At 58.8% G+C, this 21712-nt stretch overlaps 1 protein-coding gene across 1 annotated transcript; it reads left to right on the top strand.

The window, feature by feature from the left end:
- The first annotated feature begins 1228 nt into the window (after positions 1-1228).
- Positions 1229-20814, top strand: YTHDF2 (YTH N6-methyladenosine RNA binding protein F2). Its single transcript, XM_035562380.2, has 5 exons — positions 1229-1328; positions 1477-1501; positions 2326-2405; positions 6724-8316; positions 19857-20814. The coding sequence occupies exons 1-5, from the start codon at positions 1302-1304 to the stop codon at positions 19878-19880; spliced, it is 1749 nt and encodes a 582-aa protein (XP_035418273.1). The 5' UTR covers positions 1229-1301; the 3' UTR covers positions 19881-20814.
- Positions 20815-21712: the final 898 nt, after the last annotated feature.

Below are 21712 nucleotides of genomic sequence, written 5' to 3'. Positions count from 1 at the left end.
GTACGGGGCCAGGTTTTGGGGCAGCCACCCCGGCTCTGAGGCCTGGCCCCTGTCAGCGCCTCCTTTCCCCCATGAGCCATCCTGGCGGTGCTCCCCGTCCTGCCAGGGCTCCCTGCCCCGGCTGACGGCCCCAAAAACACAGGGGCTGGGGGCTGAAGCTCTAGCACCGCTGGGTTTGGCTTTGGGGTGGTTTTGGGGTTGGGATTGTTTTGGGGGCTGGTTTTGGGGTGGTTTTGGGGCTGTTTTGGGGGCTGGTTTTCAGGGTGGTTTTGGGGTGGTTTTGGGGCTGGTTTGGGGCTGGTTTTTGGGTTGTTTTGGGGGTGGTTTTGGGGCTGTTTTTTGGGTTGTTTTGGGGGTGGTTTTGGGGCTGGTTTTTGGGTTGTTTTGGGGGTGGTTTTGGGGTGATTTTGGGGGCTGGTTTTGGTGTTGGGGTTGGTTTGGGGGGTTCGTTTTGGGGTTGGAGCCTGCGTGCCCGCACTGTGCCCCCCTTGGGTGCAAACACTGCGTCCGTGGGGGCTCTGCCGGCCTCGTGCAGCCCCCAGCCCTACACCACCACCCCAACACGGCCCCCCGGGGCCTCGTCCCGCAGCCCCCGGCCCTGCGGGGACCCCGGCCCCATTGATCCCTATGGGGGACACCGGGGGGCATCGGGGCTGGGGGCGATCCCCTCGCCCCCGGGAGCGAGCCAAACCGTGGGGGGCTCAAACAGCGGCGAGCCGCAGCGTATCGCTGTCGGGGGGGGGGGGGGGGGGCGGGGCGGGCCTAAAATTCGCCGTTTTTCACCTAAAAAAAATAAAAAATAAAAAAAACCCAGCTCGCTAACGGGGCGCGTGGCCCTTTAAGAGCGCCCCCCTCCCGCCAGGGGGCGCTGGGTCCTCCCGCCCTGCGGTCCGCCGCCGGCCCGGCATGCACCACGCCCCCCTCCTCCCCCCTCCCCTCCCCTCCCCTCCCCTCCCGCCATTGTGCCTGCGCGCGCGGTGCCGCGTGACGCCGGGTTGGGGGGGGGGGGAGGGAGGAGGAGGAGGAGGAGGGAGCGCGCGCGCGCGCGCGTGTGTGGGCGCGAGCGCGGCGGGCCCGGGGCCATAGAGACGGGGACCGGAAGAGAGAGGCCAGAGGGGCAGGGGGGGGGAGGGCGGGGAGGGCAGGCGAGGAGGGGGCTGCTCGCCTAGAGCGTCGCCCCCAGCAGCCCCCGCCGCCGCCGGCCCGGAGTCCTCCAAGGCGGCCGCGCCCCGAGCCCCGCTCCCGGACAAAGCCGCCGCCGCCCCGCCCCGCCCCGCCCGCAGCCCCGCCGCGGAGCCGCCATGTCGGCCAGCAGCCTCCTGGAGCAGGTAGGGGCCTCGCCGACCCCCCCCCTTTCCCCCCTTTCCCCCGTAGGAGGCCGCGGCCCGGTGGGGCCTAGCGGCGGCCTCCCCGCGGCGTGGTGCGGCCCGGCCCGGCCCCGCTCACCGGGCTGCGCTGCTCTCTTCTTTCCCGCAGAGACCCAAGGGCCAGGGGAATAAAGGTGAGGGGGGGGGGGGGGAGGTGGGAAACGGGGGGCACCGGGGGGTACGGGGGGGAAGGGGAGCACCGGGGGCACCGGAGGGGAACGGGGCCGTGGGGGAGCACCGGGGGAGTGACGGGGCCGTGGGGCTGCTGGGAGTAGTGGGGGGGGGGGGGCCTGGGGCACCGGGGGGTACGGGGGGGTACCGGGGGCATGGGGGGACACCGGAGGGTACGGGGGGGTATGGGGAGAACCGGGGGGACCCGAGGGTACCGGGGCTGTGGGGGTACTGGGAGCGCTGGGGGGGACCCGGGGCACCGGGGGGTACCGGGGGTACCAGGGGCATGGGGGGTACTGGGAACGCCGGGGGGGGTACTGAGAGTACGGGGGGCACCCGGTGGTACTGCCGTTATGGGGGGATGCTGGGGGTGCGGGGGGTACCCGGGACACCGGGGGGTGCAGGGGGACACCGGGGGGGTACCGGGGTCCACTCGGGAGCGGGCGTCCCATGGGAGACTTGGGGCTCGGGGGGGGGCGGCGTGGATGGGAAGCGTTCGGCCAAAACAGCCCCGGGCAGCGTGGCCGTGAGCTGAAGGGTTGGGGGGAGGAGGAAAACCCCCCGGGAAAGGAAAAAAGTGCTGTTGAACGAGTAAAAATGAATGACAGAAGAGCTGGCCTGCTGCAGAAGCGTGAAGGCGGTCGCTGTGTGTGGGGCTGGGGGAAGTTCTCAGGCAGGGGTTGTGAGGTGGGGAAGCTCCCAGCCGGTGCTGTGGCAGCAGGGCGGCCTCGTAGCGCCCGGCGGGGCCGCTGGCAGAGCTCCGTAACGCCCTGAATCTCTCCCCCAGTGCAAAACGGCTCCGTGCACCAGAAGGATGGCTTAAACGATGATGACTTTGAGCCCTACTTGAGCCCCCAGGCCAGGCCGGTGAGTAAGAGTACCTGCAGCGGGCAGGAAGCGCCGGGAGCCTGGCGGTTTCCTGCTGCTGCCTGGCTGCCGAGGCAGAGCTGGCATCCTCGTGTCTGCCGTCCCCGCCGCGTTCTGCTCGCCAGATAACGCGGTTTTTATACCTGCAGCTCGCCAGGCAAAAAAATAAAAAATAAAAAAATAGCCCACGGTGGGCGAGGAATAAAGGTGATAGCAATATTTCGGGGTGTTGGGACCCCCTACGGTTGGATTCAGCTCTTTTTTTTTTTTTAACAGCAGTGATCAACTGTCTCCAAGTTAGCGTTTCTGATCTTTCAGTTTTACTGTTTTGACCTTGTTTCCTTGCTTGTGTGTGGCTCTTTATCCCCTACGAGCAGATGCACTCTGCTGCATTGTGAAACTGCTTCACAAAACGCTGCTGTGCTCTGAAGGCTTTGGGAGGATACTATCGGTGCTCTTATCTCTGCCAAGTAAACTGAAAATGCACGTCAAGGGTTTTTGTTTTTTTTTTTTAAATTTTCACCAAAAAAAAAGCCCGCAGAACCTTCTTGTGATAAAAGCTGTGAAGACTTTGTTAGAGCTTGAGTTAAAGTTGGGCTCCAGACTCTGTGACCGGCTTTGGAAAGTCGGCCTTCCCGATACTTCTCCTCTTCCCTTGTTCCTTCAGATTAGCTCCGTTGTGAACTGGTCTGTCTTAGGAGCAGGAGGGGAGTGACACACAGCAGATGGAGTTCAGCTGATTAGACGTGAGCATTACGGATAAACATCTGTAGTAAGGCCGGAGCCCTGAGTTCGTTCCCTTGGCTTCTTTTCCCTCTCCTGTTGTGATTAGTGAAAATAAGCTGCTTCGGTTCTCCCTTTCTCTGTTTTTCTAATCATATTTACTAGTCAGTGTGTTTTTTTTTCAGATAAAGGTGCCACATGTTTTGTTGGAACACAGGAACAGGTTTCTAGCCCAGTTAAATATTCAACAGGTATTTTCCTAGTTGCTCTAAAAACATGAGGCCAAACTCCCTGTAAGTCCCCTTCAGCACTCGGCCTGTCCGTGAAGGTAACTCGCTGCGTTCAGCTCCCTAAAAAGTTACAAGCCTGAATTTGAACTGCGTAGGGTGAGGGAGTGCGGTGACTTTTTCAAGCCTTGACTAAAATTAGCTATTTTCCTTGCCCTGTCATTTAATGGTGGTAGTCTTTTTTTTTTTTTTTTGGCCCCAAAACCAGCATCACCAATTTCTGACTTTCTGGACATGGGAGTATTCCCTACAGAGCACAGTTTTATTTAACTTTCCTAAAAAGCATGACAGATACTGTAATATTAGAAGCAAAGTGATATTTTACTCTATTTTGTGTGCTTGGTACCTATCTGAAAGTCCCTCTTGTGTCACAAACTGGTAAAGTTATTTTTTAAAAGTGGGGAGCTGAACCAGAGCTGTTGTCCTAGACACTCAGCAGGAGTGAGGTAAAGCCTCTGTGTTAATTTTGAATGAAACTTTAGGCGAGTTTAAGTTGTTGGTTCTTTTTTTTTTTTTTGCTGTGCTGTGATGCTTGTCACCTCTTGTCGCCTCTCACCTGTGTCGTGATGCTCCTTATAATAAAAATCCAGAACCCGGGGGTGAGTCTGGAGGCGACTGGAGCTGCTGAGCCAGGCTCCTGATAGAGAAGCAGGAACGTGTGCGCCCCTCCTCTGAAGGTGGGAAGGGAGCTGAGGCTGAGAAACGAATCAAATTCAGCCAGCTGCTGCAGCGCAGCACGGGCGCTCTGCTTTCTGAGCCCTCCCCACCAGCACGAGGTAACCACGTTGTAAAGTTTCCTGGCCTGTAACTGCGGAGCTGCTGTTTCAGGTGCGACCGTTGCTGCCTTGTCAGCCTGGTACGTGATGTTACTGCGTGTTTTAGAGCTCAGGTACGTGGTCGGTGACTTCATTTCAAAAACCAGCCCCGAAAGCTGAGCAGCAGCAGTAAATAAGCTCTAGCCCTGCCTCTGGTCTGAGGTGGGGATGCAGAGGGATAGCGAATTTGAGGAAATAACTGTACACGAAGTCTTAGTCATCGGAGAGAATTAAAAGCTGATGAGGCTTTATTTGCATGCTAATCAGTGTCAGTTGTGCAAGTGCAGTGCAGCCGAGCGAGGTGCTGCTTGATGGCGAAGCACGGCTGTGGAAATCGAGGCAGTGAGCAGCAGCGGGCCTGTCGCAAATGCACCGAGCTGCCAGCTCTCACCTGCTAATTAGGAGGTAATTAACTCCTCTGCTCCAGCCGTGCTGCGTGAGGCCGGCTGGTGAATATTCTGCAGGTGCTGTTCCAACCTAGGCTGGAGCGGGCTGCCTTCAAGTTCAACGTCGAGCGGCACACGAGGAAATGTTTTGAGGGGACAAGGGGCCGGGTGTCCATGTGGCAGCTGAAGGAGGAGCCTGCAGAGAGGGAGCTGTGCTCTGCCTGCTGGCTGCAGGTTTTAGGTGAGGGCAAGGCACTTCGCCGGTTCAAAATAATTATTTGTGAAGTTCCTTCATTTGCCTTGCAAACTGCCCCTTAGAGTCAGTGCTGCCGTCTGTGTTTTTGGACAGATTGAGCCTTCGAGACCGTTGGGTGGTTTGGTTTAGCAGGACTGAGTTCCCCAATTATTAAAGCTGTACCTGGGATAGGAGTTAATTTCGGTATTAATGTCCTTTCCCGCCTTTCCGGGCGAACAGGCAGGAGTGACTGTCTCTGAGCTTCCGTGCGGTCACACTGTGAGGCAGCACGGAAAGTTTTCTAGTTTTACACAGCGAAACAAACTTTGTCTCTGCAAATGGCTTTAAACTAAAAGAGGGGAGGTGCAGATCAGGCACCAGGAAGCAATTCCTCACTAGCAGGTTTGTGAGGCGCTGAGCAGGCTGCTCAGAGGAGCTGTGGCTGCCCCGTCCCTGGAAGAGCTCGAGGCCGGGCTGGATGGGGCTTCGGGCACCTGGGCTGGTGGGAGGGGTCCCTGCCCACGGCAGGGGCTGGAACCGGGGACCTTCAGAGGCCCCTTCCACCCCAAACACTGTGAAAGCAGGGGTAGTTTAATTCCTGTCGATTTGGGGGAAGTTGGGGCTGAGCCGGTTAGCCCCAAACCTGTTGCTTCCGTTCAACTCCGCGGAAGGTGCAGCGGCGAAGCTGCTGTTTCTGGGGGATGCCAGAGCCATCTTGAGAGCCTCCGTGGATTTGGGCACGGCATGAAGTCCTGGGGGAGCCGCTTGGCACACGGAAACATGATTCAACGAAAAACGGAGTAGAGCCTGCTGCAAGCCAAGCTTTTAAATGGGAACTGAGCTTCTCATCTCGTCTGCGTTGGGTTGGCATGTGAGCTGCTGCGTAGCACCAGGCCGTCTGCACCCAGGTTCAGATTACCAGCTGATAATGTCCATTAGCGTGGCTTTAACAGCTCCCCGAGGGGGGGGGGGGGACGGACACGCGGCTTTGAATACGAAATGACAGATGTTGTTCGTGTAAGCAAATCTTAGTCATGTCTGAGAGTTTCCTAATTGTAAAATTAAGCATTTGTTTTCATAACCTAAAGGCTGTTTGGATGTTAAAAGGGAGACCAGAGCACAGAGCTGCTTTTTTCTGCTCTGCAGCCTGCTCGCTCGTTGTGGTCACCACGCCACGAAGGGCTCCCGATGAGGTGTTATTGATCACTCCCCATCTCCAGGTGTTTTTTAGTATGTGCTCGCAGCACCGGAGCAGCTGGTATTTCGAAGATGAGGCATTAAATCCTGGTTTGTTTGCAAGTTGTTGGAATGTTTCAAACTCTTAGCAGTTTGAATTGTTGGGATAAAGCGCTTCTCCTGGGCGGTATGTTTAAGGAAGGGACTTGTGCTAGAAGCAGCGAGGGACGTTTGTGATTTCAGCAGCACCCTTCACCCTGTGTATTCCACTTCTGTCTCCTTCCCCCAAACCCCGCATCAAACAAGCGGCAGAATAAGCTCAGACACGTGTGTTCCCAGGTGAGAAAATCCCTCTTTCCGAGCAGATAGGAGAAGCAGAAGGTAACACTCGTATGCTAGGTAAGGTACTGCTTTCACAGCCCGCGCAGGAGCTCTGAGGCAGCCCAGCGTCCTGTCCGTACCGTGCATCGGGAGCACTGTGCGCTCTCGTCCTGGCAGGAGCTGGCGAAGCCTTCGTGCTTAATCTGTCTGGCAGCGAAGCTGCTGCTGGAGGTGCTCTGGGGCCGGGCCTGTTTGCCTGCCCGGCCCCAGGGCAGGGAGGGTCGGGCGCGGGAAGGCGGAACGGCTTTTAGTCCTGGTCCCTGGAAACTTGTTCTGCTCATCCTAACCGTTCAGTGCTTGTTTTTTGTTTCGCAGAACAATGCGTACACTGCAATGTCCGATTCCTACCTACCCAACTACTACAGCCCCTCCATCGGGTTCTCCTACTCCCTGGGCGAGGCTGCCTGGTCCACGGGGGGCGACCCCCCCATGCCCTACCTGACCTCGTACGGACAGCTGAGCAACGGGGAGCCCCACTTCCTCCCCGACGCCATGTTCGGGCAGCCGGGGGCCCTCGGCAGCACCCCGTTCCTCGGGCAGCACGGCTTTAACTTCTTCCCGAGCGGGATCGACTTCTCGGCTTGGGGGAATAACAGTTCTCAGGGACAATCCACTCAGAGCTCCGGCTACAGCAGCAATTACGCCTACGCCCCGAGCTCGCTGGGTGGAGCCATGATCGACGGCCAGTCCGCCTTCGCCAGCGAGACCCTGAACAAGGCTCCGGGCATGAACACCATCGACCAGGGGATGGCGGCCCTCAAGCTGGGCAGCACGGACGTGGCGAGCACCGTCCCCAAGGTCGTCGGTTCGGCCGTCGGCAGCGGCTCCATCAGCAGTAACATCGTGGCGTCCAGCAGCTTGCCCCCGGCTACCATCGCTCCTCCGAAGCCCGCCTCCTGGGCCGACATCGCCAGCAAGCCGGCCAAGCAGCAGCCCAAGCTGAAGACCAAGAACGGCATTGCGGGCTCCAGCCTCCCGCCGCCCCCCATCAAACACAACATGGATATCGGGACTTGGGACAACAAAGGGCCCGTGGCGAAAGCCCCCTCGCAGGCTTTGGTCCCCGCCATGGCTCAGCAGCCCCCCCAGGCGTCCCCCCAGCCCGTGGGTCAGCAGATGAGCGGCAGCCCGCCGGTGGCGCAGGCTTCGGCCGGGCAGCAGCAGCCCCAGCCGCTGCCCCCGCCGCAGCCCGCCCCGCTGCCCGTGCCGCAGCAGGCGGCGCAGCCCGCCCGCTGGGTCGCCCCCCGGAACCGCGGCAACGGCTTCGGCCAAAACGGCGCGGACGGCGGCGGCGGCGGCGGAGCGGGGCAGGCTCAGGCCGGCTCCGGTTCCGCTCCGTCGGAGCCTCACCCGGTCCTGGAGAAGTTGAGGTCCATCAACAACTACAACCCCAAGGATTTCGACTGGAACCCCAAGCACGGGCGGGTGTTCATCATTAAGAGTTACTCCGAGGACGATATCCACCGGTCCATCAAGTACAACATCTGGTGCAGCACAGAGCACGGCAACAAGAGACTGGATGCCGCCTACCGCTCCATGAACGGGAAGGGCCCCGTTTACTTACTGTTCAGCGTCAACGGGAGCGGTCACTTCTGCGGAGTAGCAGAGATGAAATCTGCTGTGGACTACAACACGTGTGCGGGTGTGTGGTCCCAGGACAAGTGGAAGGGACGTTTTGATGTCAGGTGGATTTTTGTGAAGGACGTTCCCAACAGCCAGCTGCGGCACATCCGCCTAGAGAACAACGAGAATAAACCAGTGACCAACTCCAGGGACACTCAGGAGGTGCCTCTGGAAAAGGCTAAGCAGGTGTTGAAAATCATTGCCACCTACAAGCACACCACCTCCATCTTCGATGACTTCTCACACTATGAGAAACGCCAGGAGGAGGAGGAAAATGTCAAAAAGGTAACTCCTCCGTCTGTCTGGGGGGGTCCCGTGGGGCAGGAGGCGGGCTGCCGTGCAGCGGACGGGGTCCGTGGCCTGGAGGCATGGGCTCGTGGGCGAGTTTGGGCATCGGGGGGCTTTTGGGGGGGCTTTTCGGCTGGCTGCGTGCTCGCACAGGCAACCTGCGGCCCAAACGGGAGCAAATCTGCTGGCCAAATGGGTGCCAGCGGGGCGCAGACGGGTGCTGCCAGAACTGGGTGCCACCGGGCGGAGCGGGGTGAGGAAGCTCGTGCTGGCCCTGCTCGCGGCCGCCTGCCCTTCGGTTGCTGCAGATCTCAGGCTGCCCCCAGCACCGCGGTCCGCACAGATCCCATTTCACACTGTGGTCAGCTCCAGGGTCGGGATGGCACAAAGTGAGAGATCGGGGGGGCTTTTGGGGGCGGCTGGGCCGCGGAGCTGGGGCTTCGGCAGCTTGTCTGACCCACCCCTTGCCCGCGGTGGGATCAGCGGGTGGCAGATGCTTCCCACCGCTCGCAAAACCTCCGCTTGCAGCAGTTCCTGGCCCTCCCCGGGCAATCCAGGCCTGCGCTTAATTATCCTTCCCGGCAGAAGGCTTTGTCTAATGCCCAACCTAAATCTCCCCTGCAGCGATTTAAGTCCGTGAGCGCTCGTCCTCTCCCGTGGACGCGGCGCAGGTCGTTCCGTTCCTTTGGCAGTGAGCGGTAGGATCTGAAGCCGGTCGGCTGGCGCCGGCACGGAGTGTGGCCGTGCCCTGCCGCGTGGGTCCGCCGCCTCGAAGCCTGCTGTCACCCCCCCCCGTTTGTTCACCGGGAGGGCTGAAAACTGGTCCCAGACTCTGGGGTTGGGAGGAAATCCAGTGAGCGGTGAGCCTGGGTGCGCTCGTGTTAGATTCACCTGCGGCTGAGCCGCTCTGCGGCGGGGATCTGCTGGGATTTGATCACAGCAGTAATTAAAAATGAGCACCGGCACAGCTTGCGGGGGGCTGCCAAGCCCTCTGGTGGGCTCTGTTCCTTCAGTGGGGGGGGAATCTTGCACCAGCGGCTGGAGAACTGAGTCAGGAGCTGCAACTGCTCGCCCCGGCAGTGAACACATCTGAATTTGTCATTTTTAACTTGGAGCATCGTCCCCATAAGCAGCGTCACCAAAGGCGGTCACATCTTGGAGCCTCAAGCGTTTACGGTGCCTGCAGGAAGTCTGTAGGGGAGGAACAAGTTGCAAGGCACGGGGAGAGAAGGATTTCTTAATTTTACGTCTGAGCTTGCTCTCTGTGACAACCTGGATGCGTTGTGTGACCTCGCATCCGAGCACTGTTCGCCTGCTCTCCAGCCTTTTTCTCCTTTATCAGCTGAGGTTGGGAACGCGGTGGGAAACGAGGGCTGCGCGGGGCGCTGCAGGAAGTGGGGTCCTCACGTGCCCGGCATCCGACGGTGTGGTGTGAGACGGCAGCGGGGCCGTGGCACGGGGAGAGCCGGCAGGGGAAGGGCAGAGGAGGCGCCAGCGGGCAGGGACGGGAAGAAAATTGTCCTGGGGAGATCCAAGGGGGTGGAAAGAAGGAAGAGAACAGTGGGAGAGGGGCCAGGCACGTGGTGTGCTGTTTGCTGGCTTATAATGGCTTGAAAATGAGTAAGATATTAAAAATAGTGACTTAGCAGTTTTCTGTAAAATGCAGAACATCTCTGCCTGTCTCTTCAGTCACGCCTTGAAGCCCCCTCCCCAGCAATCCTTGGTGGTTTTTTTGGGGGGATGCTCCCGCGTAGTGGGGTCAAAGCGGCCGCAGCAGCTGGCGGGCGTTCGGCGCCTCCTTCCCGGCGCTGCTGGAGCTGATTTGATGTGGGGCTCCGGTGCAGAAGTGGCCGATTAGGAAATGCTTTATTCTTTCGGAGGGAACTTAGTCATCCCTCCCTGGGATCGGTAGGCAAGGAGGGATTCGTGAAGCTGCCGTTTGCTTTCTGCTGCTGACTCACCCCGCTGCATGCGGAGCGCCTCTGCCCTGTGACATCCAGCGCGGAGGAAGTGACTGGGTCTTTCCTTGCAGCGTTTTGGGTCTTTCTTGCAGCACTTTGACCTCTCGGAGGGCCCTGTGACGCGGCCGCGGGGATGGTCAGGGTTTCGGTGACTGCTGGTTTGGGCCCTCGCCGGGGCGCAGCTGCGTGCTCCAGCGGGGCGGGTGCTGACGGGCACCCCGCGACTGCGGTTGGCCAAAAAAAAAAAAAAGAACCAGAAAAAACCCCAGCACCACGCTATGCCTGCCTCGGGACACCTCAGCGAGTCACCTGGAAAAAAAAAGAGTGATCAGAGAGCGGAGCCGGGGCGGTGGAAAGTTAAAACGCTCCTCTGGCAGCGGGCTGCGGCGCTGCCTCCCTGCCTGCGGTCTGTCAGGCTGCTTTTGTGTCGGGGAAATCCCACTGCAAGAGGCTCTTTGTCTCCACCAGCAGTCTTCGGGTGGCGGCGACAGGGTAACGCTCTGCATTCCTCTTCCTCGGAGCTGAAATGTCTCCGCGTTTGGCTTGGTTTGAGCTCGGAGCAAGCTGCGGTTGTTGCGCTCGGCTTCCAGCTTGCCGAAACCTTTGCCTTGCAGTTGGATTCCTGCTCGCTGCCCGAGCAGATGGGCGAGCTCTTGTGCAAGCCTGGGAACTCTCCAGTATCCTTTTATACATCTCCCTGCTGGAGTCACTGCTCTAGAATTCCCCAAAATAGTCCCAAGAAGTCATATGAAAAATATCTCTCGGGGTTGGTGCTGTTCCCTCCGGCCGGTGAGGGGAGGCTCAGCGGTGGTGGAGACGCTGAAATCGAGCTCTTGTCCTCGCCTCTGCCCTCAGATCTCTTTCGAGTGTCTCGCTTTGCTCTGCTAAAATCCGGTTTTTAAAGGGTTCGGGTGTTGGTGCCCGGATGGATGAAGCCGACTGCCGGCGTGACCCTGGCTGGGGTAGTGCAGGACTTCTGGAAAGGCAGCAGCCTTCGTGGTAGGGGGTGTCAGCAGCTCCTTCCCGGGAAGGGTTGCTTTACCTGTGTAAACGAACAGCCAGAAGATGCTATTCCGTAGCCCTAGGAGTTCCCAGGTATTCCTGGGAGCGTTGCAGCGTGGAGGTTTCAGGCCGTGCCGGATGCGCTGCGGCACTGCAGGGAAGCACCCTGTGTTTGCGGGGCACCCGCTGGGGCACGCTCCCAGGGGCGTTGAGCACGGCTCTCTCATCCCATTGCCAGGACCGGGGAGGGGGGGGGGGGGGCCTGGGGGACTTTCCTTGCAGGTTTTCAGGGATTTGGGGGAGGAAATTGCATGGAAAACGTCCTGTCCCTCCCTGTCGGGGTGGCCGGCTGCCCTTGGCTGGTTGGCATCGAGTTGGGGCGAGCGGTGCGGGGTCGGGTTCCTTGCTGAGGTTGTGCCCCTCGAAACAGAAAGGTCTGGTTGGCGGGGCTGTTGCTTCCCCAAACGTGCTGCTTTTTGCACGGCAGCTGGCACTGCTGGCTGAAGGAGTTTTAATCGTGGCGCTGCCCCCTGTACCAGTTACGGTGTAAGGGAAACCGAGTGGTGCTGTGTGAGCCTGCCTGACGCGAGCGGGCTGCTTCCCAGCCCTTGTAAGAAGGGAACGCTTCCTGGTGTCTCCTGCAAAGCTCTTAAATTCTTCATTTGTAGTCTCTGAGGGCAGGGAGGAGCGGGCTTGTTTTCTGTAGCGTGGACCGACGCTTTTCTCCTGCTGGTGGCCCTGGCTGACGCTGCGCTTGCGTTCGTCTTTGCCGTCTCCCCAGGGGAGCGTTTCTGACTGCAGGGGAAGCAAAGGTTTGGTTCGTGGACACTGCCCGTCCAGGCACAGCCAGCCGTGACAGAAGGGGACACTGCTTGCACTCGCGTGGTCCCTTTTATCCAGTGATCCCAAGGCCGTTTGCTCTTTCCGCTCCAAATCCTGACCCCGGTGACGGGTTTTTAGCTGGTGTATGTACCAGGACGGGCAGTGAGTGCCCTTCGCTGCTCGGTAACGCGCCTTGTTTCTCCTGGCTTAGTCCCAGCCTTCCCGGTCCCGTACGTGTGTGTCCGTGCTCGTGTTTGTCATACTCAGTAACGGAGTGAACATAACCCGTGCTGCTTATCCTAGTAGTTTGTTACTCCCTGTTTGACACAAGCGGCGCTGTGTGCTTAAATACCTGTCGGCAGCACTGTGGAGCACTTAGCGGCGTTCTCCCGTAGCTCGGTTATGTGTTAGCTTTGCTTAGAGGCAGTAGAAAACAGGAGGGGAAGGCTCAGCTCTCCCTGCTGCTCTGCTCCCCGCTGGGGGACGGGGCACTTCTCCCTCGGCCCTGAACCAGGAGCAGCTGGGAGCCATTTCCCTGCAACAAGCGGGGGAAAAGGGCGAGCCTGTTCCAGCTCCCGACTCCGTTAACATCGCGTTAGCGCTCTGAGACAGCAGAGAGTCGGCTCGTCGCTTCTGAAGGTGGGGAGAGGAGCCTTCGAGGACCGGTGATCGGATTGAGAGCCTTCCGTCTCCAGGTCAGCGGGCCACGGGATGAATGGTGCTGGCCTCTGACAGCCGCGGCCACCTCTTGGAGTCCTCTTGGAGTCCTCTCGGAGTCTGCTCGGAGCCTGCGTGCTGTGGGCAGGGCTGCTCGCTCCTTCCCGTCCCCCTGCTCCAGGCTGCTTCACCTGGCTCCGAGCTGCAGGATGCCCTGACCTGATCCTCCTACCAACGTGTGAAGTGCCCCCGTCAGGAACGTGATGATTTCAAGAGAAGGGCTTGAGGAAGAAAGGCTTCGCTCCTCCTTCAGCGACTGAGCCGGGCTGCGTGTGGCTGGCGAATTCCCTGGGAGCTGCGAGGAGGGAGCGTGCGAGATGTCGGTGCTGGTGGCTTTCTTCAAGTGCTGAGAGTAAGGTGCTGGCACCGAGGTTAACAGCCACCGACCCAGGCCTTGTGGTTCAGGTTATTTTATTAACAGCTGCTTCTCCCTAAAAGCAGCTCAGTTTGTAGCTCAGCACTCGTCAGCTCTCGTTTAATGACAGCCCCGTGCGCTGGGCATGGCTCTGCTCTGCTGCCTGGGCTTTCTGCCTGGTGCAGAGGTGCCAGGTCACGAGACGTCACCTCAAACTGACCAGGATCCTGGGAGAACTGCTGAAGTGCATCGAAACGCGGGCCTTGTGGCAGTGCAGAACATCAAGAACAGCTTCATGCACCGAGTTAGTGGGAAAATTGTAATTCTGCAGCACTTCTGCCTGCAAGGAGCTGCTTTCTTGTCTGCGTTATGTGACCGGTGCTCAGCTAGAAGGCACCGTGTTTGGTGCCGTGCAACCGTTTCAGCTGCAGTTATTTGAGCCCTCTTATTTTCCCGTACGTTCCCGTTTGTACCTGGTAGTGGCTGGGCTGTCCTGGGGCTTTACGGGTTCCTAAACCCATTCCTTCGTGGTGCGTGCCGAGTGAACCAGCCCTGCCCTGCTCGTACTGTGGCAGCGTTGTCCGAGGCAGCCTCTGCTCAGGAGGGCTGCTGTTGCCTCTGGGATAACCTCTGTCCTTACCCGGCTGGCACAGAGCCCCTTGGAGCTCCTTCCAGCGACGAGCTGCCCAGCGTGAGGCTGCTTAATGGGCGCGTGCGTCCTGTGGTCGGCCCTCTGAGCAGCTCCTAAGAAAGCACTGGGGTTTTGCAAGCCGTTCCCTAGGAAGAGCTTGGAAACGGAGCCTGTTTCTGGTTCCATCCCACTAGAGTTGTTTTATTAAAAGGACAACGCTGAGGTTTTTTTCCCTGTGGTTAGCAGCAGAGTTGTTTCTTACAATGCAATATCGGCTTAGAAGACTTGAGACAAGATCTGTCTGCAGCTTTGTCTCATTTCTAGTCTTGAAACTAAAACGGTGGGATTTTTTCCTGTTCCACGTGCATCTGTACGCCCAGGGAAGGTTCTGTTCTCCCAGCTCTGTTACTTGTGATTTGATGTCACCTCCTGTAAAACCTTCAGAGAACTTCTAATTGCGTGATGATAATGAAGATACCGCAAAGTCCCGACCATCGCTCAACCTTGAGGCTGCTGTTTGCGTTCAGCGGATGCGAGTGTTGTGCTCCTGGTGAGTTTAAGGAAAAAAAAAGGAAACCACCAACAGCTGAAATCTCAAACTGCTCGGCTGAGCGGTGCTGCGTGCTCGCCTTCAAGCAGCGATGAGACGAAGACGCAGAGAAGGCTGTAGGTGGCTCGTCCCTGTGTGTGTCTGCAGCCTTCGTCACTTGGCACGTGAGGAAGCGAGCGTCTTCATCGGGGCTTGCAAGGTACCTGTGGCCCTGCTGGATGTGTGGAGGCGTTCCTCGAGCCTTCTTGCTCTTTTTGCAGGTAGTAAGCTCTGCGGGCAGCTAACGGTGACGTGGTCGGGAGCAAATGGCTGTAAGGCCAGCGCAAGCACGTGTTTATCCGTCTCTGAAGGCTCCCCTCGCCTTTAACAGCTTGTACCTCAGGAGTTACTGGACCCAGGGTTTGTATCCTTGTCTCTAACTGCTAATGGCTTTTCTTGTCCTGTGCTCCGACGCGTTCTTTGAGCATCCTCAGGCTGCTGTGGCAGCAAGTTCTTCAGCTTAATGACGCTCTGGGAAGGAGCACGTCCTCTTGCTTTGCTTTGAGTCTGCCACGTGCTGGCCTTCCGTGGTCGCGCCTCGTTCTCGTGCCGGAGGAGCAGGTGAGAGCAGATCTCAGCGTGCTGCCGGTGCCCGCTCTGCTCTCGCATCCCCATTCGGCCTTCTCTTCTCCAGGAGCGGGAGCTGCAGCCCGGTGGCTCTGCAGGTAGAAACTTCCCTGCCCTTTTGCTCGTCCCTCCTGCCCTTGTCGAACCCTTTTCCAGCTCTCCCGCACGCCCGCGGAGGTGGAGAGGAGCAGGCGCTGCTCTGGACCGAGGTGCAGCTCGGCTTGTGGCAAGGCACGGCGATAAGGTCTGTTCTGAACCACGTTTGCTCTCATTGTGGGTGTTTTCCTAGCGTTAGGGATCAAACCTTGCTTCTGATCGTTAGTGGCCGGCTTGCAGCCCGTGGCTGTGGGGTTAGGGCTGTGTTTGTTCCCACGTGCGTCGTTTGGTTTACCTCAGCCACGCAGACCGAATTCACTGCGGCGTTCAGCTGGTTTTTGTCACAGGGCCCTCCACTTCTTCACACTTGGCTGCTGTTTGTATTACCCGGGATGGAATAGCATCAGCAGTAAACTTGGTCGCTTCATTATTCGCTCCCTCCCCTATTTTTTTTTTCAGCGAAGCTCCCCAGATTCTCTGCACGGGGTTATTCAGTCCTTACCGTGACGCTCGCACGGTGTGACAGAGGGTGGAAGTGAGTTATTGAAGGGTTGGAACCATCCAGGTGGGAGTCCTGCCCCTTCTGAAGGGGCACGGGGTGCTCGTTTTCTGGTGCTGATCCTCGTTGTGTGAGCTGTGATTGCAGAGGAACCGAAGTCATGAAACACTTCATGTGAACCCAAATGAGGAGGAACACGAGTTTGTTTAAAAAAAAAAAAACAAAACAACAAAAATCACCTTATTGTGTCTGGTGTAGATGGAAACTTTGGCGCAGAGCTCGCTGAGCCTCTGTGAGTGCTGTGGGACGCCGTCTGCTTGAACTTTGGCGTGACCTGTTCCCGTTCCTTCCGTCTGTGCTGTTGCTTCCCCACTCTGCAGGGTTTCTGCGTGGCAGATAGGTCAGAGCCGAGCTCCCTGAGCCCTGCTGGGGAAATTGGAGCTGCGCATGAGAAGTGCTGGTGTGCCCAAAGCAGCCGACTGCAGAAAAAGGTGGCAGGCTTCCCACCCCGCTACTGATGGGGAGCAGCGAGGGTGCCCTGGAAGAGCGCAAGGCGGATTTCTGTCCTTCCCAGCGCCTCGACGGGATCTGTGCAGCTGCCGCCTGCGCCCCGAAGCCGGCAGGAGCCCGCTCTCCTTTCAGCGAGGAGAGGCTCGTCCTCTGCAGTCGGGTGCATCAGGTGTAAAGAGGCCTGGAAAGATCCTGGGGAGCAGCAGCGTCTGTAGGTAGGAGAGGAGATCCTGCAGGGTCTGGGCGCAGTTGGTGTCCCTGCTCGGCTCGTGCGTTCCCAACGATGCCAGTTTCTTCTTTTAGGGGTTGTGTGGACGTTGGGTTTTGCTCCCTTAGGTTTCTTGTGGGTTCTTAGCTGCAAAGCAGAAGGCGCCCGCCTGCTCTGGCAGGGAATTGCTTTCATTTGCAGGTCTCGCCTTGTCTCTCCTGGTGGTGAGCCCCTGGGTGGCCAGGAGGTAGATGCAGCCTTCTGTCTGGAAGCCGAGCGGTGTTCCTGATGTTAGCCCCTTCCGTGGGGGACGGCTTTTAATGCCCACAGCAGGAAAACCTCACGTTTGGTTTGTAAATCAGGACCGGAGGCTGTTTGCGGAGCGGATAAGCTCAACAGAAGCGAAGCCTCGTCCGTGGCTGTGCTGTCCGTGGCCGTGCCTTGGGCTGATCCTGCCGGGACGGCCGCGCTGGGCAGGTCTGAGGCAGCAGAGAGCCGCGAGTCCTCGCGTCCGAGCCAAGCCAGCAGCCTGCCTCGGGGACAGGCCCCTGGAAATCGCGCTCGGCGTCACGTTACCTCGCCGGGATCGCGTCCAGGGTGCGAGAGGAGAGCTGGGAAACCAAACGCCGTGCCATTGCAGCGAGAGGCGTGGGCTGCCGGAGATGTTGGGCAAGGTGCAGGAGCTCGGGGGGAGCTGCGCGGGTCTCTGGGGGCCGGTGTTTGCCTGCTGGGTTTGGGTGTTATCACCTGCTGGCATCAGCTCTGGGCGCAGGCTCCTGAGCCTTCTGTTGGTGCTGGCTCCCCGCAGCAGCGCTGGCCGGGATCTGTCCTCAGCCTGCTCCGCTCGCTCCTTCGGCCGGTGGCATCGCTGCGTGCCCCTGGGGACTGCCGCGATGCGCCCCAAGTGGGTTAAGCAGGGCGATGCCGGAGGGCTTCTGCTTAACCAGAGCTCGGTGCCTGCGAGCCCCGCGGTGCTGTGTGGGTGGCAGCGCTCGGCGTGAGCCACGGCAGCCGCTTCCCACTCATCCCCGATCCCTTTTGCGCTCTGGTCGCCGAGGGGTCGGACGGAGGGAGGCAGGAGTCTGCCCGTGCTGGTGTCTTTCCCCTGCTCCTCCTATTTAAAGCAGCGAGGCGACAGCCCAGGTCTGCCAAAAGGCAGCCGGAGAGAACACGAAGCTTTTGGGAGAATCTCTGCCCTCCGTGGGTGTCCTACGAGATCGGAGCCCTGCGCGTGTGGGTGCTGCCTGCAGTGCCTCCTGCTGGGCTTCCCTGCCGGCACCGTGCCCTCGGTGTTGGATGCCGCAACGCTGCTGCCCTGCGGCAGCCCTGTGGTACCCGTCCCGGTGGTGTGTCTGCGGCACGGCCGGGCTCCGGGTGCTGCTGGAGGCGCCGACGGAAGGCGGTGGTGGTAGGAGGTGGTGGTTCTGCACGGTGCCGGGTCGGTGTTGAGCAGCAGGAGGCTTCGAACACCAGGCTGAGGAAGAACCGTGCTGTAATCCACCCCGAAATGAAGGTGCTCGGGCACGTCCCCGCTCCCCGCTCTAGCCTGGAGGCACGGGGACATCTGGCTGAGCCCTTTCCAAGGGGCTGTCCTCTGCCGTTGCGAAGTCGGACTTCTAGAAGCCGTTTATTTGAGGAGAGCTGTCCCACGCTGTCGGCGTGCCCTGGCCTCGGGGCTGCCTGGGGCTGGCCGCCAACTTCACCCGCTCCTCCTTCGGGAGGCCGGCGGCGTTGGCTCCAGCAGCTGCGGCTCCTTCCGGAGGCGTGCGTCACGCCGCCACCTGTCCTCGTAGCGCGGCGGGGACGGAGCAGGGCTGGCACCTCCGAGCACCGCGGGGAAAGCCACGAATGGAGCCGTTCTGCGTCACGATCGGGACCGGTTCTGCTCACCGCCGCGGTAGCTTTATTTTTGCTGTTGGGTGCTGGCGTTTTTCAGCAGCACGTGGCACCTGCAGGAGGTTCGGGCGGCCGTGCCGGAGCAGAACAGAGCGAAGTCGGCTTACGCGGTGCAAATATTCTTGGAGAGCGCGTGCTCGAGTCTAGCCCCTCTCTCTGGCAGGTCTTCTGTGCACGGTGTTGCGGTGGGCTGCCTTTCCCCGTGCTCAGGGAGGGCAGCGGGGCACAGAGCAGCCCCAGCACCCATCAGCCCACGCGGAGGAGCTGGAGCTGAAGCCTCCTTGGGCGCTGCCAGCTCCTGGCGCAAGGTATTGCTTCGAGCTGGATGCAGGGCTCCCTTCTGGGGGGAAGGTTTCCAGTAACGGGTGGCCGCCCAGGATCGAAGCTCCCAGCATCCGAGCTCTCACCGGATTCAGCGGAGCCACGATTCCTTCCAGCAACCCGCCCGCTTCCAACAAGAGCCGGGTGCTGCCCAGCGAGCTGCCGGGGCGGCCAGGGAGGTGAGCGGGCACCTTGGTCACCGAGCTCCCTCCTCTCCGAGCGAGGCAGGCTCACACGAGGGATGCCCAAACCAAATCACCTTGTTCCGCCAGCAGGCACCTACCGGAGGAGGTGTTTGCGGTGGCAGGGACGGGCTTGGCATCCCTCGGGGCTGCAGGTGGGGACTGGTTTGGGTGGGAGGAGCTCGCTGAGCGCCGGAGCTAGAGCCAAGGCGCTTGGGTGCCCTTCCTGCAAGGGGCTGCGGGCTCTTGGCTGCGCTCGGAGAAGATGCGGCTGAGGGGCGGGGAGGAGCATCCGGGAGGCTCCTTGAGCTGTTGACAGGTTTTCTTTTGGAGGTGGTGTCTGGGAACAACACTTTGAAGGTGGGCTGGGCAGCACCTCTTAATCCCTTGGGATAGTCCAGAGCCGCTTGTGCGCAAAGCTGCTGGGTTTGGCTCGGCTCTAACCCAGCCGAGACGGTGACGCGGGGCGTTCTGCCCAGCAGGTGACACGGTGACCTCGGTGTCTGGTGTATTTGGTGCCGTGCTACCTCTTTGGCACGGTGCACGTGTTCGGATGGGGTTTGTGTGTGCGCGTTCGGTGTCGGAGGAGAGATGCAGGTGGTGGGAGAGCCTCCAGCCCGTGAAACACCGGGGGAACCGGGCAAAGGCAGCGCTCCAGCCCCCCAAAAGCTGCTCCCCTGCAGCGTGGCGCTGGGCTCTGCCTTGGCGCTGGCTCCTTGCTCGGTGTCCTGCAGCGCCCAGGAGGATGGGAGCTTTCTGTCACCCCTCTCCCAGCCCTCACCGATAGCGGCCGCGGCTTCAGCAGTCACCTCGACCGACCTTCTCCCTCTTTCACCAATTCTTCCTTGGTTCGTCCTTAATTCCCTCATTCCTCAGCTGAACGTGGAGAAGCCTGTCGCGGGGAGATCCCGGAGTTCTGCTGTCTGGAGGATGCTGCCGGGAGGATCCCTCCAGGGGGCAGGTGATGAGCTGGTGGCCCCGAGCCCCGTGTGCCTCCTGCCAGCAGCCGCCGCGTCTCGGGCTCGCCTCGCTCACCCCGGGCACGTCCCTGCCGCGTGTTGAAATGCTGATGTGCGAAACCAGTGAATCGAACTGCTTTCTCACTCAGCCCTGGTGGTTTTGTAAGAGCTGCTCAGCTAACACGGTCTCTTTTTTCTTTTTTTTTTTCTTTGCTTTTGCAGGAACGCCAAGGCCGTGTCAAGTAAAAGACCGTTCCTCCCCCAGAGACTGCAGCAGAGGTTGCGTCCCGGCTATCTCTCGGAGAGAGAAGGAAAGAGCAAAAACATCCCAGAGAGAATTAGGACTTTTTTTTTTTCTTAATTTCATTGACTTCAAAGTGACTCTTACAAAATTGCAGTTTAAAAAAAAAAAAGTATTGGAATTTCACAAGACATAGGACTTAAAAAAAATAATAATAATAATAAAAAAAAAAAAACAACAAAAAAAATCCCTTCTAGGTAGAGCATAGGTAAAAAAAAACTGTTCCCTTTCTTTTGGCTTTGGTTGTGATTTTGGAGCATACGCTTTGTTTTTTGTCTTTTTACTATGTTTTTTGGATTTTTCAAGTCCGTAAGTGGCATATGCCTTTTTTCTCTAATTTTTAAACCCCGCGGCTTCCCTTCCTTCCACCCCCTCGCGCCTCCTTCCCCTGGTTTTGACATTTGCACTTGGAACACCGAGTTGTAACACCCACCGCAGAAAGTGGAGTAACTTTTTTCTTTTCTTCCCCCCCCCTGGCCTGGAAGAGGAGGGATCCGACGAGGAAGTTGGGGTTTTGGCCTAAGAAGAATTGAGCAGAAATTGTCCACGAGGTTGTGTCTTAAAGGTGGTTCATTTTTTGCTGACCCATTGTTACTCGAAAGTCAAGTACTAGGAGTCCTAAGAGATGTTCTGTTCTTGTGCATTACACGGATTACAGATTAAGTCTGGGTTAATTTGATTTGAAAGCTGAGAACAGCGGCAAAAAACTTTGTTTTATTTACAGGAAAATGAATTTTGGACAAAAAAAAAGAAATATTGTAAAATGTGTAGTGAATATGTTTCTTCAGTTTCTTGTTAAGCCAATGAGGAATGGGCGTTGCCTTTCTTTTCACCATTAATCACTTCTCAATAATAAACGTGAGATCCTGTTGAGCATCACTGGTGTCTGCTGCTCACTTTGGCGCTCCCATCTCTGATTTTTTTTTTTTCCCCCCTCTTCTGCTCTGCAACTCGGGGTTTGCTGCTGCATCGTTCCCTTACAGCTTGTGGTGCTGAGCCTGATGGGCGCGGGGTCTCCACCTTGCTCCCTGCACATGGGGATCGCTTCCCAAGCCCTGCTCCCTCCTGGGCAGGAGGAGGTTTGGGTCTGGGGCTGCCTTTTCTTGGGATTCAGAGCCTGTGCTTGCTGCCTGCCCTCCCCAGTGTGAGCTGTGCCTTACTCCTGGGATTTGTTCCCGTTTCAGGGGTAGGTTGGGGATCACCCCGCTCCTTCCAGCTACGCGGCATGCAGCCACCCGCTCCCGTCTCCCTGCGGAACAGAGCTCGAGGTCAGGAAATCGAAAATCCCCATTTTGTTCTTCTGCCAGCTGGGAGGAATAAAGGGCACAGCCACATCTGCTGCCCGGGCCAGTAACAGTGCGTTAATTGTCAGTGGTTAACGGGCTGTCTCGGGGGAAGGCGCGCTGCCCTGAAGAGCAGCGGTCGGGGAGCAGCTGGAGCCGGCCAGCTGCCTGCGCTGCTCCTCCTGGCACCCCTGCTCCAACCCCGGCTGTGCTCACGGACGAGCATCGGGATTTTGGGGGTTAATTTTTAGGGATATATTCTTGCTTTGGACTAAATCTGGCTCCCAAGAGCCCTGTCCCTTTCCTGTTTTCTGCTCTTATTGCCCAGACCCCACGGTGCTGTGGCCATCCGCGTTTTGGGGGTTTCCTTACGCCTTCCCTCCAGAGGAATTTCAGTCTCCGTGGTTCTTTGCTTGCTTTTCCTCCCTGAGCTGGCTGAAGGTGCAGAAACCCTGGCAGTGTCCCCGTGTGTCTTAAAGCTGGTGTAAAACCTT

The sequence above is a fragment of the Cygnus atratus genome, chromosome 23 (genome assembly GCF_013377495.2).
Source record: "Cygnus atratus isolate AKBS03 ecotype Queensland, Australia chromosome 23, CAtr_DNAZoo_HiC_assembly, whole genome shotgun sequence".
In the NCBI taxonomy this organism is placed as follows: domain Eukaryota; kingdom Metazoa; phylum Chordata; class Aves; order Anseriformes; family Anatidae; genus Cygnus; species Cygnus atratus.
The sequence above is the reverse complement of the archived record's forward strand: the minus strand, read 5'-3'. Positions and strand labels throughout refer to the sequence as shown.